Raw genomic sequence first — 15,915 nt, 5'->3', positions numbered from 1 at the left:
AATTAGTCAGCTCAGTCTAAAAGAGTTAGAACTCAAGATTTAGCAATAGATATGGCTATATGACACTATTCTATAAACAGAAGAAGGGCTGCTGTCCCCTTAATATTGAAAGACAAGTTTCCTCTGCTCATCAGTGAAGACTGACACAATGACATGAATGTATTCATTCAAAATGAGATCAACTATGAGACCAAAGTAGCTAACACTGCTTCCATTTTGTAAATCTCCCTTGTCTGACTCCAACCATTCTATCAACAGGTTGTGCATAGTGAGAACTGCAAAGCGGTAAGGTCCTTGTGTCATGTAGTTTTCCTGTGGTTTTCTTAAAAAAAAAAAAAAAGAAACAAAAATGATTCTCTGTGAATATAAAGTTTTTTTTTTTAATTTTTCTCATGTAGGAATACCCAGTTTACATTATGACACCATCCTAGATTTTGAAAACAATGATGCTGCAATTTACATAGTTAAGTGATGGAATATATAAACATTGAATTAAAATTGAATGCAATGTATCAGAAGGCATGTGGAATCTCGCCCATAATTTGTGTTAAATATGTGGACTCTATGTCAGTATTCCTTTTGAATTCATGCATTGCATGACTTTCTTACAAATGAAATGTAATTCAGCATCGTAGGCATTATTTTATCTTTCACCCTACACCAAAGGAAATAAACAAATCTCATACAGGTTGACTGCAATGCATAATATTAGACTTTATTGCTTTGCAATTTTTATTATTTCCTGGGAGGCAATGGAGTTACTGTTACTACCTATCATTGTTAATATAAAATTTCTTTAACACTTTTGTAAGTGTGGAATCTAGACTCAATTTTCAAATAAAGAAGGCTTATTCTGCACACTAACTCATCTAGTCATTCAACTACCTATCCTCCATCCAGTGCGTCAATCTTGAACAGGTGTCATATATATTTATTCCCTGATTTCAATAAAATTCTAATGCAGAAATTTTGACTCACAAATCACATATGCTTTAAAACATTATAAATAACATCATGAATCAGTGTACAAAGGATTTATGGCATACTAAGTGGAAATACATTATTTTTCTAATATTCAGCAATGTTTTTACAAAGTAGATTAAAGTTGGAAATGACATTCCAGAAAAAGACAGGGAAGAATTTTAAGGCCGTGAGGAAAAAAATATTGTCTTTATTTATATAAAATGACGATATGTTCAACATAATTGACACAGCATGTTCTTGTTGATGAAGAGATTGGAAGAGTCACTGAGATATTGAATATTATTAACTCATTTAAATTATTGTTCATTTGAAAACCATCACTCTAATAGTTTTCTGAGGGCATTTTTCACATCTTTATTTCTAAAGCTGTAGATTATTGGATTGAACATGGGAAAGACGACAGTATAGAACACTGCGACCACCTTGTCAGTGTCTAGGGAATAGCTGGTGGCCGGACGTAAGTACATAAACAGAAGGGTTCCATAGAATAATGTCACCGCTATGAGGTGGGAGGCACAGGTGGAAAATGTTTTGCTTCTGCTGCCTGAAGACTTGATGCCCAAAACTGTGATGAGAATGCAGTAGTAAGAGATAAATATTATCACAAATGTGCTGGTCTGGATGAAGCCACACAAGGCAAAGAGTAGAAGTTCATTGATGCGGGTATCTGAACATGATAAAGCCAGGAGGGGTGGGATATCACAGAAAAAGTGATTGATGACATTAGACCCACAAAACGGCAGCCTGAATGTGAGTGAGACATGTACCAGGGATGTCAAACTGCCACTGAAATAGGCCAATAGAACCAAGCCAGTACAGACTCTCCTGGACATTAGGTTGGAGTACAGCAGTGGGTTGCAGATGGCTGCATAGCGATCGTACGCCATGGCTGCCAGGATGAGGCACTCAGCATCGGCAAAGCAAGCAAAGAAAAACATTTGCAGTGCACAGCCATAGGAAGAGATGCTTTTCCTAGAAGCTAAAAAGTTCACCATTGTTTTAGGAGCTATTGCTGTAGAGTAACTAACATCTAAGAAAGACAAGTTACCAAGAAAATAATACATGGGGGTGTGGAGGCTTGGGTTTATATTAACTAGGATTATTAAGCCCAAATTCCCCACCACTGTTAACGTATAGACTACAAGAAACACAAAGAATAGGGTGACTCTGACAGGTAGACAGTCTGTGAATCCAGCTAATACGAACTCAGTTGGCAGGGTGTAATTGCTCCTCAGCATCTTTGTTTTCTGATTTTTCTCATTGGGTACATGTGGTATCAAGTTTGGTTACAGATGAAGCAAGAAATCTTTATTCTCTCTGCTGAGGAAGCAAACAAAAGGTAAATGGAATCACATAGATGACATTTTTAGTGGCACTTTGATTTTATAATTTCCTTTTAAGGGAAATGTTAGATATTATAATTTGGGTAGTAAATGTAATTCAGAAGGTGGTGCTTCATGAGGCCCAAGAGCTATAAATTTATGAATTTTACCTGAGGTTGGCTCCTTTCATCCTGGAAGAGAATAGATGGTTCTTGGATGAGAACTGGTGGAATGATGAGTTAGCAAAATCTTTAGTGAAAATACACTGTTTTTATAATACTAAAATGACGTTCTCACGCATAATGTAGATTTGAGAACATAGATTGTAGGCTCCATTCACAATTGAAATATGTAATTCCACAGAAGAATATCCATGATCTAATTATTCATTTTAAATAATATTTTAACAAATATTACATAATATTCAGCAGTGTTGGCTATGACAGGTATGATGTCATATGGAACTTGAGCTTCCACTACTTACTATTTTCTGATGCTCGTGAGGTTGTTCATCCACTTTTGATATTCACATAAAAAAATGAGTAGAGATTTATAAATAACACATAACTAAACAAAAATCTTTAAAAATAGGCATTCAATATTCTTAAATTTATTCTTGTTTCCACTTTTGTCATTTCAATACTTTGAAATATTCAAATATCTCTTAAAGTTTGCCTTGTCTTTGGTTTTACTGATTACATGATAGCATTCAGTTATAAATATAAATCATTTGTGCATGTAAATATTGTGTGTTTCTGTCAATGCTTTGATTGGGAGAACGGAAAGTTTTCCTTATGTGTTGCAATTGTTGCTTTCACATCTCCACACTTTATTTCTCCTTCTTACCCCTGGGATATAACAACCAGAATCTGGAAACATTGGGGAGTTTCACAGCACCTGCAAGCAGCACCCCTGAAAACATTTCTGACCTGGGTCAATGTGAGCACATTGTAAAATGAAAAGCAAAAGACTTCAAGAAAAACAGCACAACTAGGACATACGTAAATTGAAAACTGTGAAACTAGAATATTCATTAGAAAGAGAGTTGAATTGTTGGAAATCTCTATAAGTAAAGTTGTGCTAAATAACTAGGGCAAATAAATAATGAAAACCTATTTTTTTCATTATCGTATTTTGCTAAAAGCAGAATCTTCCCTGTCCAAACCAATGACTTGTAATCTTTTAAGCATTGAAAAGTCAGTCTTCCTTTCTAACTCAGAATAAAAAATAAATAAATAATAAGAAGAATATGGCAGGAAGAGCATGTAAGGTGAGCACCTAAAACTGTGGTGAAGGAGTGACAATCCTAGAAGTACCGCTGAAGCATTTCTAAGGTTTATAAAGCATTCAAATTTTTAATCTTCAATCTATTTTTTCTTTGCTACTTTTATAATATTGCTATATTGTGTCTACAACTAAAGTATGAAATAAATAAATGACAGAAAATAGATAGTAGAAAATAACTAGTAATTAACTGATAGGCATTAATATAACTATAACATAAACATAAGATATGTTTATATTAGACATATTTTTATAATTAAAATCACTGATTTAAAAATACCAGCAGGACTTATAGTTTCATGTAAAAAATTACAAACTTACGAAAGTAGTGTCATGGAGTGAAAATGTTTATGACCATGATTTGACCACCGTGCAGTATTTACACATATTAAAAAGACGTGTTTAACCATAATATGCATAAATATTAAAAAAACACAAATAGTAAAAGCAATGTAAAAAAATCAGAAAAAACAACTGAAAAGCTAAACACAATAAATAAATAATATCTTAAAATTTGGTAGCAAAGATATATTCAATATGTAATCCAATGTCTTCATTTCTGAAATTTATAAAATATGCAATATACCTGGTGCAATAAGAGGACCTATAAATACGTTTCATTTTATAATTTTGGTCATTGTTGGCATTTGAGGAATGCTCTAACAGAAGGAATAACACACTCTCTCTCTTCCTCTCTTTCTTTCTACTTTTCAAATAAATAATAATTTATGATAAAATGACATCTTCAAAAATAGTTTATTGAAGAACATCAAACACTCGGCCATACTCAAACTGAGAACTTTTGTTAAGAATGCTTTATCCATTTGTACAAATCATAACGGGGGTCACTGCGTGGGTTCAACAGGCTATTCCTCTACCTCCAAGATCAAACATCCTGTATGAATGCTGGTTCATGTCCTGGCTGTTCCAGTTCCAATCCAACACCTGCTTTTGTCTTGGAAAAGCAATAAAGGATGATCCAATGCCTTACAGCCCTGCACCTACTTGGGAGACCCGAAGCAGCTCCTGGTTCCTGGCCTCAGATGGGCTCAGCTACAGCCATTGTGGCCCCTGGGGAGTGAACCAGAAAATGGAAGATCTTTTTGTCTCTCCTTCTCCCTGTAAATCTGCCTTTTCAGTAAAAATAAGTATTTTTTAAAAGTCATAAGAACGAAAGTTTATTTTCCATTCCACACACCATATGTACCTGGTGCATAACAAACTGATTCCAATAGCTGTGTTCATTCTATACTAATCCATAACTGTAACATATGTGCATGCATGTGTGTGCATGTGTGTGTGTGTGTGTGTGTGTGTGTGTGTGTGAGAGAGAGAGAGAGAAAGAGAGATTTGGGGGCTTTAAATTTGTAAGTTTTTGACTGCTGAAGGCAAACTGATGAGATGTGGACTTAACTTTTGTTATATAGGGGATGCAATATAAGTGCCTCCATTGAGCCTTATCGCTGGTCTTTCTGCAACTTCTGCACTTTCTATCCTGAATGAATACACTTGAGGATTATTACTCCCTGTTGAACACTTACTGTGCACTTCCATTTGGGGGAAGTTTATTTGCATATAACCTTCTATTTGTCAGAAAAATGTCAAAACTCCTGTACAACCTTTTCTAAACGACCAAAGGTGTTCATAGCTAGCCATTCACTGATGTAACTAGGTTCTTTAGAGAAGATGCTTTATAAAATAAAATTCTGTCACATGACAGAAGCATCAACAAAAACACTGGGGCTGTTTCAGACACATCTTTTTTTCCTGAACTGGGGTTCACATTACAGATTATATTGCATTGACATCTGTGTTTGAACACCTCTATGTCTCCAGAGGTCACAGTGTCATAGAGTCAACATAAAAAGAAACTGACTTAGAATTAATATGCTTCTGGCCAATTTGTTTGAAAATACTGAATACTGAAACCTAGAAATTCTTGCAGTAATCAAACTGACACAACATGCCTATTACCAGAGGTAGAGTTAAGGAAATTCCTACAGAGGAAATCAAGATATAGAAGGCAACTTAAAGGACAGTAATCTTGTTAAAGCTCTAAAGATTCCACATGAACTCATAAAACAAATAAAATAGAGCAAATTTAGATTTCCCTCTCTCATTGGATCCCAGAGATTATATTTGGACACACTATCACTGTCACCATTGATCTAGTATAATAATAGTATTAAGTGAAAGTTGAACAATTTGCCAGCACATGCAGCTTGGATTCAATACCACTGATATAAGAGAACCCAGGATGGAAGGAGAGGGACAAATAATGAAACACCTCAAAAATCCAGACTATTCTGAGTTTATTATGAATATTGTTCTTATGACTTTTCTGCTGTTTTTATTTGTGTTATTATTTTTTTTCACTTCCAAAAGCATGGAAATCTGTTAAAACACACCCATACTACTTCCTATGTAGTATTGCTGTGTATGGTGAATGAGATAGCACATTGGGCAGTTCCATAATTGCATCCTCACATCTGATATTTGCTTAGAGATGAATAAAAAGTCCTGCAGCCACGCATGCTTACTATTGCATGTTTTATTTTCATTCCTAGCATGAGTTAAGTCTTGTCTGTTATCAGAAAATGCTCATCTTAAAACACGGTTCTGAAAGCTGTCCATGAATACATTTTTAATTGCCAATCTGTTTAGAGGAGATCTGCATGGATAGAAATTTTGGAGAAACCATCACTCAGTCATTTTCCTTTCTTTTTCAAGGGTAGTGTTCATTGATTTTTTTAGCTCACAGGATTCGGAGTTAACCAAATGAGTTTATGCTTGAAGGTGGACAGTAAATGAACTGGAAGTCACTGGACTTAATTATAAATAGCTCTGTTTAATTAACAATGAGAGGTCATATGGTTACAATTTAAATTACACTAGACAATGTATTATATATTAGAGGAGTGGTATGTTATTGATAAAAATAGTTCTGTTATGAATTAAATAATTACTATTAATAATAATTTCATTGTGATTACTGAATAGTTATCTCTTTGACATTATAGAGTATCCTATTTGGTAGTTATAGAAACAAAATATCATTTTTCTGTGAATAAGTCTGTGTTGTGTGCTTACAATATCTGAGGTTTAGCTATTCAATGAGGAAGCTAAGTAAACTGTTGGATTTTTTCAAATAAAAAAAACCATTAATTCATTCTAAAAGCTGTATTGGGAATAACACTTCAGATGGCATTTTTTTTTTGTTTGTTTCTGTGTTTTAGATGGTGATATTATTTGCTTTTACAATTGCATGGTTAAACCTTTTGACGATTTGGCCGACCCTCTGGACAACTTCCCAGCCCAGTTGCACGCATATGCAAACCCACATGCATCCAGTAAAGATGCATTTTGTGCATGGGAAATCCTACATTACAATAATACAGTATTCACAACATGCATGGTGTTGCTCTCTTAGGATATAAGTCACTTACCTTAGCAGCATAAAGAATTTTTCATTGTTAAGTTGATTTTGCACAAATGGCAGATTACTGTTATGTTCATGTTTTAGAAAACAGCCTTATAAGGGATGAATATTTATTTTTAGAGTATGACAATTGGGACATTATCCCAAGATAATCGTCATACCCAGCAGGACATTGAAGGGCAATTAATCTCATTCCAGTGAGTTGACTTAATTTATTTTAAATCCAAACATTAAAATATCAACAAAATTGTATCTAATGCAGGTAGCTGTGATATAGTGTAGTCATTTATCACAAAGAATTTTTTTTTATTAAACAACAAAATTCAAAAGCAACCTGGATTCCAATGTTAGTTTTCTCTTTCACATGTAGCTTATTTTTAATTTTTTAAGTTGTAATAACGTTCTGCCATCATATTGTTATGGGGATTGAGATCTGAGAGGTAGTAGCCATCCCCATGTTCAGCATATGGTACTCCTTTAATGATCATTAATTCATTAGCAATTATTACAGTACTGACAGCAGTATCTACTTATGTATAAAGCTCAGGTTTGGACTTGAAGTTCTATATTTCTGACCCTTCTAGTTCTTTCACTTACTTCCTTCTCTTGAAATTGTCGTCCTTCGGGTTCGTGGATGACTGACTAACTACAATAGACTCTCCTGAAAATCAAGGTAAACGAAAACAATCTGTCACAAGCTCAGTTTTGATATTCTGTAATGTTCTTTAGGAATTCTTAAGCCAGTTGGTCAGATACTGCAGCAATCCACTCTCAGCAGGAAGCCTTTAAGAGTGCTCAGCATCATCACTAGCTGAGGTGACTCACTGGATGTAACTCAGAAAAGTTATGTTTATAGACATGGTCTATCAGCACTGACAACTGAACACAATTCTTCAGGTGCCTATAGGCAAATCCAGTACCCCTTGTCCACTCCTTCCTTACAGATCTCTACGACATTTGAAATGAATAACTGTGAAAGCTATTTCCTAAGATAACAGAAGTAGTGACAGGGACATACTGTACTCAGTTAAGCACCCTTTGAGAAGCAGATTTTCAACACTTTGGTGCAGTGCATCACAGCCCTTCAGTGTTTAGAGCCCAGTGCAGGTGTTCTCTGATCCCTCATCCTTAGGGAATGTGAACTTGTGACTCCATAGGTCCCGAGAAGATAGGTACAATATGAACACTTGGCCTTTGTTAATCTTTAATGCTGATGTGTAATAATAAACGTATTTAATAGTATTGGTGTATGCCCTGATTTCTGTTTCATTAGACTCAGACAAATAGTCGCCACAGAGTAGACCAGATTCAAGAAGCTACAGATCAAAAGGGATGAAGAATAGAGATATATGGGATGGCACTCAGGCAGTCAGCACGAGTGTCCTAGAGTTGTCTCCTACTGCAATTGTACTTGTACATATCGAACTCGCATTATTTCAGCAGTATTATATGATGACACCAGTGAAGCAGAGCTGTGTCCAACCCTCCTTGTCCAGGCACTTAATGTGAGTCAGCACTACAGGCATGGAATGGCCATGCATTGTTCTGTCCTGTTGATTCTGCAGCTGAACAACCACAGTATAAGCAGCACAACAGACCCCCTATATCCCAGGTATACTGTTTGGCATGGGCCCACATGTACATGGTGTGTTTTGTATCCTCAGGTTGCAGAAGTTCTCTCTCAAGACCCTGTCAGAAACAAGTCCTGAAGGCTTAGTAATACGCAGAGCTCATTCAGCCTAGATGGGTGGAATTAACTCTTTTTTAAAATTTTTTAAAAATTATTTTCTATGATATATTTTCAAACGTATGGAAATTCCTTCCTTTCTTTCCTCTTTCTTCCTACCCATTTTGTCCTTCCATGACCCTAAGCCTCCCCCCAACATATGCCCATACTATTACAGAACTATATTCCTTTGGTAATCGTTACAAATTTAACATTCTGCTATTAAACATAATGCAAGTTCCATTCTTCGAAACATCTGGGTTGAGACAGTATCAATGACAGGTTCAAAAAATAACCAACAACCAAACAAAAATTACAACATTTTGTTTACCCAATACTATGTCAATTAATTCCATAATGTTGTATATTGATACTGAGGTTTTGTTGGGGCTTTTAACTGACCGGATCTTTACTCTGTTAGCCCTATCTTCAGACTAGAGAAGGTCTCCCCAAGAGGCCACTGAACTTATCTGGACAATAAGACACTGGACTTTATGCTAGGTATGTGTTTGCAAGGAAGGAATCTCAACTGAACTTGAACTGTGGTTATGCAACAAGGTGGAGGAATCCACCATTGGGGGAGGGGTATGGGAGGGGTGGGGGGAATCCCCAGTGCCTATAAAACTATCACATAATACAATGTTAACAACAATAAAAATAAAAATAATAATAATAAAAACATTCTGCTGTTTAATTGCATCCCAGAATTGCAGGTATAAATAAAAATAGAAAATCTAGTATTATATTCAGCCGTCTCACTGGGAATCTCACTTTAATTCAGGAGTAGAGATGATTAGTGCATCATATGTACATATGGAGATGTTACATACCTATAGTAGTGATAGTCTTTGCTGAGTCTAAGTAGATCAAAATCTTTGCAAACTAGCTTCCGTATTTTGAAAAGAAGCATCATCTAGTTAATGAATATGTTTGAGACAAACTACTCATCCCATGACATCTGGCTTACATCTGCTTGTAAATATTAGACTGTCAGCATGGAAATCTTAGCTCACTGGTGGTTCTCCATAGAGAATGGTTTTCTGTCCATTGGTTCACTTCCTGAATGGCTTCAATGGCCCAAGTTGAGCTGATCTAAAACTAGGAGCTTTTTCTGGGTCTCCCACGTGGGGCAGTGTCCCAAGGCTTTGGGCCATCCCCTACTGCTTTCCCAGGACACAAGCAGGGAGCTGGATGGGAAGTGAAACAACCCTTCCATATGGGATCCCAGTGCTTGGAAGGCAAGGATTTAGCCACTGAGCCATTGCTCTGGGTTCTAGAAATACATTTTTTTAAAAAAAATTACACTGGAATTTTTATAATTCATAATTCTACACAATTATTGTTAATAATATTCTAATATTTAAATAGAAAAAGTAACACAAATCATTTTAATAAATCTTTTTTTAACTACTTTTGAGCATTGTAAATCTGATGCTGTGAAATTTGTCCTCTATGTCACTTTGTGTCCATGCAAAGGGAGATGAAACTGCCTTCAGGTGATTGCAGAGACATCCACTGAGCCATGCCATGCAGCAGGAAATTCCCTACCACCCAGCCTGCAATGGAACAGTTCTCCTCACACCTCCGTGTCCTCCACATCTACTGCATGGACCCCAGCAAGCCAGTTGCTCCATCTTGGAGTCTAATGTGAGTACCGTTGGTCCAAGCACTTGGATCATGTTACACTCTTCCTAGGTTCATTTACATGGAGCTGTACTAAAAGCAGAGGAACTAGGACTTGAACAAGTACTCACATGGCGTGATGGCATCACAAAGGATGACAACTACAGAGATTTTTTTTTTCAGTGCATTATGATCAAATTCTTCATTATGTTCTGCCTTCCTCAAAGCTGCCATAGCTGTTGCTTTACATGACCAAGCACTCATGAAAAGCCTTGCCTTAGTGAATCCAGAGGTCATACTGATTTATTACAGGGTTGACTTTCCTTCCCTTTAAAATAAAAGGATATTTTATAGTGGCCGGTGCGGTATACTGGTGGCTAAAGTTCTTGCCTTTCATGCACCAGGATCCCATCTGGGCACTGGTTGGTGTTCCTGGCTGCTCCAGTTCCCTTATAGCTCCCTCTTTGTGACCTGTGAAAGCAGTCAAGGATGGCCCAAAGCCTTGACACCCTGAACCCACGTGGGAGATCTGGAAGAAGCTCCTGGCATCTGGCTTCAGATCGCCTCAGCTTTAGCCATTGCAGCACCTTGGAGAGTAAACCAGTGGATGCGAAATCTTTCTGTCTCTCCTCTGTACAAATCTGACTCCCCCCCCCCAAAAAAAAATATATATATATATATATATAAATTAAACATACGATATGTTACACTAATTTAATTACCTCTGGTTCCATGTTCTTGTTAACATTTTCTATGGTGAGAAAAACTTCATTTTAACATATCTGAAATATTTTTGACATATGGGTTAATGATATTTTCATTTTCATGTTTTTATCATATATTCTCCTTTTATTTTCATTAATGTTTTTCATGTAGTATGGTGTGTTGAAGGTTTCCCAAATTATTTAATATTATTTACTTTGAAATCATATGAGACATTATCTAGTATCACCAGTTTTAGAAAACAGTATAAGACGTCTCACGGCCACTAGGCGACAGCCGGGGTCCCCAGGCCCGGCCGCTTCTAACCCGGTAAGCAACCAAGCAGTCTCCAAGTCCACTTGGGGGACTGCTACAGATTGGCCGGACCCCCACGGACAGCCCGCCTCGGGAAGAGCGTCAGGGGATTCTGTGAGCTAGCCTGACTGGGCTGAGGGTCACTAGGGGAGTGGCTTGACCCAAAGCCTTGGCTGGGGGAGGGGGATGGAGCCTAGGCCCGGGGAATTTGTCCCATGGCCACCATGCAGCGGCCCGGGTCCCCAGGCCTGGCTGCTTCTAACCCTGTAAGCAACCAAGCAGTCTCCAAGTCCACTTGGGGGACTGCTACAGGTGGCCAGTGCGCCAGTTGGCGCCAGGCTTCGCCTGCTGGCCGCCCAGTCAGGGAGCCCTGGGAATTTGGTTCTCTGAATGCTGCTCAGACAGCGCCATGCCGAAATTGCAGTGTTTTGGGGACACCAAGCAATCCTAAGGATTTCCAATGACGGTAAATCTTCCTCAGTTGAACCTGCAGCTAATGTGGTCTCACCCCACATGTTTTGAATGATTGTAATTCCCAATATACTGCCAATTGCTTGTGATACACAGTAACTGGGTGGGAGCACAGAGAAATCTCTCATCTCCTTTGAAAAAGTTAGGAAATCGCGTAGTGTAACCTACAGGAACTGGACAGGTATCTTAAAGTCGATAGATTCAGATCAGCTTTAGACAACAGCAAAAACTACAATGACATACAGGGGGAATCAGGAACAACCCAAACAATCTATTAACAGGTGGTTGTATGCACAGAATAGGGGAGAACCCCAGAGCCGAACAGCTGGACAGGAGGAGGCTTGTATCCCACCCACAAGGACTCCTGGACTCCCATCAAGGTCTATCAGAACGGGCACCAAGAACATCATCACAACTGCCAAAGAGACCACGGGGAAATGGAATGTGTCCGGATGCCGAGAACCCAGAGGATAGACATCCCCTCTCTTTGGACAAACTACATGAGATGGAAGAAGCCCGAGTCCTTCCACATAGGAACCAACGTCACCAGAACATCAACCAGGAACCATGATCGGTCATCAGAACCAGAAGATCAATAAACCTCCTGCGGGACAATGGGAGAGGAGCCTTCTCCAGTCCTTACCTAGTTCCAGCTCTGGGCCTCCACCCTCTATAATGACCAACAAGGTTCCTCCTGAACACCCTCCCCCCCAATACACACACACACACACACACACACACACACACACACACACACACATTCACACACACACACACACACATTCACACACACTCACATACACACACAAATAGGAATAAATAAGCAGAGAACAACAAAGAAAGATAGGTCATCAAGGACTCACACATGCCCTGCTAGATGAAACACAAAGAACAAGTACTCATCACCAAGGTATGAGAGATTTCTCTGCAACCCCCCCCCTCAAACCCGTCATGCACCTCAATTGTTAAAATGTCATCGAAATAGTCACAGGAGGATGTCAAGAACTTACATGTAATTTTAACTTATTGTTCACTCAATACTATGTCAATTAACTCCATAACGAAATATATTGTTGCTGCTGCTGGAGCTCTTAATTGATCGGGATCTTGCTCTCTGGGCCATAACCACAGACCAGGGAAAGTCTCCCTAAGAAGCGGATGAACTTATCTGGATAATAAGATGCTGGACTCTATGCTAGGAATATGCTTGCAGTGAAGGTGTCTCAACTGATCTTGAACTGAGGTCTCACAACAGGGTAGAGGAATCCACCATGGGGGGAGGGTTGGGAGGGAATCCCAGTACCTATGCAACTGTACCCCATAAGACAATGTAACCACTAAGTTAAAAATAAAAATTAAAAAAAAAAAAGAAAACAGCATAAGACATTGGTGTTAGCCAGAGAGTACATTGGTAAACAGTAAAGAAAATAAGGAATAGCCTCATCCAGAAGGTAAAATGCCAACTGTGAGATTATGATGATAAAGCTTCAATGTTCATTGATGGGTGGACTTTTTTAAGGCCAATGTTAAACTGTGGATGAAGATTCTTTTTGGGAATGCCATTGACAAATATATTTCCTTATTATATCCTCACAAATAAAATTTTTTCCCCTGTTATTACTCAGAAACTTTGTCACTTTAATTGGTCCCACTTTGTTAATTATAGATGGATTTGTCATTCATTTACATGACAATTATACAAAAATTACATATTCACATGATTAAAACTCATACTTCTATGGTGTCCATTGACATATTTTAATGATATTTTATATTTTTCTCCATAAAAACCCTGTTCTGAAGCTTCATATTATACATGTTTCTTTAAACTTTTGGAAAATCCTGGAATTCAATCTCATTGGAAAAAAAAATAAATATATCATACAAACACATTTATTGTGAGCTTTAAAAAAATTCACTGAGATATAAGCCTGCCACCAAGCTCCTCAGCTCCCAAACAACCACAATAGCCAGTACTTGACTGGGTGAAAGCCAGAACTCGAGAACCCAATTATTTGAGTTCTCACTGCTGCTGTTCTGGTTCTGCACAGCAGAAATCTTCACACCAAAGCCAATCCTGAGTATCAGCTCACATGCTTTATGACAGACCCAACCATCTCAACCGTGAGTAAGCCTTAAGCTAAATATCTGCTCCCCTGGACTTTATGTAATATAATCATATTTTTCTAAGGGCCATGCTTATTATTTGTTTTAAATTTTAATTTAAAATACTTGTTGAAACAGTGAAAAACAATTCATTCTAAACATTACACCCATATTCATCAATTTCAAATCTTTCCAATCCTATGATCTGCATTATATATGTTGGCATGAGTATATTCTTTGAAATTAAAAATATTTATATATATTTATGTTTTATTTTCCCTCTGCTAGCAGAGCATGCAACAGATTTTAACCTGAGTACCTTGAATTGGTGCCATTTAGCCACATTATCTTTCATATAATTATGAAGTGTTACTAAACTGCTCTTCAACCTTGACCTTAGAATGCAAATTATTAATTTTGAGTCCTAATTGGACTGGGGTCTGTTTATTCACTTTGTGTTATTTGTCTTGCACCACTGTTGACATTAATGAATACATAAAAAAATACTAAGTGCATTCTTCCGGCAAAAATGTAAGCAAGAGAATAATAAATTTTAAACCATTAAACTGCACAAGAAGACAGGCACTAAAAGTGATTGCCAACTATTGCTGAACATTTTTGCATTTATGCCTTTTTCACTTGCAAGTCTGTAGTGATAATGCTGTCATCTTTTGAAACATAATTATAACCATTGGTGGAGAGTGCCTCAAGAGATTCATCAATAATCATTGATACATTTTTTCTATGAGTTAAGAGCACGCAGAGCAATCCTCACTGAAGAAGGAAGTGCCATGAGAGATGATATTCCTGGAGGAAAATGATGAACACATGGTAACAAAATTGGGACTGTTCCAAATCTTCCTTTTACTTGCATGTAATAAATCCCTTTGAAAAATGATTAATTAATCTCTTGTGCATTGGGAAACACAAATTTCAACATCAAAACACCTTCTGATTATGTTCCTTACAATTTTATCTCAAGAGAAATCAACATATTTTTAGTTTTCACACACACACACACACACACACTCAAGCAGCAATTCAGCAATAAAACCACTACAAAAAGCCTTTAAAAAATTATTTATTTTTATTGAAAACACAGAGTAAAGACAGAGAGGAAGATCTTCTGTCCAATGATTCACTCCCCAAGTGACCACAACAGCTGGAGCTGTGCCAATCCAAAGAGAGGCACCAGAAGCTTCCTACGGGTCTCCCAAGTGGGTCCAAGGTCCCAAGGCTTTGGGCTGTCCTAGACTGCTTTCCCAGGCCACAGGCAGGGAGCTAGATGGGAAATGGAGCAGTGGGGATTAGAACCTGTGCCCATGTGGGATCCCAGGGCATGTAAGGTAAGGACTTTAGCCACTAGGTTACCACTCAAGGTCCAAAAAAGCCCGTTTCAAATACCTTCTTATTTAATAATTTTCATTAGCATGTCCCTCTCTAAACATAAGATTTTTTATTATTAATATTTTAGAGGGAAATATCAGCATCCTGAAAGTATTCTTTCTATAAATTACTACACAATTTTCTTTCTAATCTAAGGAATGAGGCAGAAATCTATTTACAAAGCTGAGTTAAAGAATTTTAAGCATTTTAAGGTATGGCCAAATATATTTAATTTATTCATCCTCTTCAAAGAAAGAAAAAAAATGATTGATTTCATTTATTTGAAAGACACAGCAGCAAGAGAGAGAGACAAAGAGAAGAAAGAAGTTCCAGCTCTGGATGCTCTTCTATTACTGATTCACTTCCCAGTGCTCACCATAACCTGGGCTAGGGACAGGCCACAGTAGGATGGTCAGGGGCCTCAGTATGAAGAAGGATAAGTGGCACACACCACATGGTAGCTCACCCCACTGTTTCCTAATTCTGACTCCACTTCATTAATTATTTTATCCACAAATAATTCTTGTGTGCCCATGATGTCCTGCCAGGGGCCTGCT

The 15,915-nt window shown here is 37.5% G+C and overlaps 1 protein-coding gene across 1 annotated transcript; it reads right to left on the bottom strand.

Annotated features, from left to right (window-relative positions):
• Nucleotides 1-1,301: 1,301 nt before the first annotated feature.
• LOC121172249 (olfactory receptor 5AS1-like) lies at nt 1,302-2,222 on the bottom strand. Its single transcript, XM_041004102.1, has one exon. The coding sequence runs from the start codon at nt 2,220-2,222 to the stop codon at nt 1,302-1,304; it is 921 nt and encodes a 306-aa protein (XP_040860036.1).
• Between the last annotated feature and the right edge of the window lie 13,693 nt (nt 2,223-15,915).

Source organism: Ochotona curzoniae, unplaced genomic scaffold (genome assembly GCF_017591425.1).
Source record: "Ochotona curzoniae isolate NIBS_2020 unplaced genomic scaffold, NIBS_Ocur_1.0 scaffold_3171, whole genome shotgun sequence".
NCBI classification, from domain to species: Eukaryota; Metazoa; Chordata; class Mammalia; order Lagomorpha; family Ochotonidae; genus Ochotona; species Ochotona curzoniae.
The sequence above is the reverse complement of the archived record's forward strand: the minus strand, read 5'-3'. Positions and strand labels throughout refer to the sequence as shown.

Coding starts and splice junctions, on each gene's coding strand:
- LOC121172249 (XM_041004102.1), bottom strand. CDS start 2,222: ATGCTGAGGAGCAATTACACCCTGCCAACTGAGTTCGTATTAGCTGGA.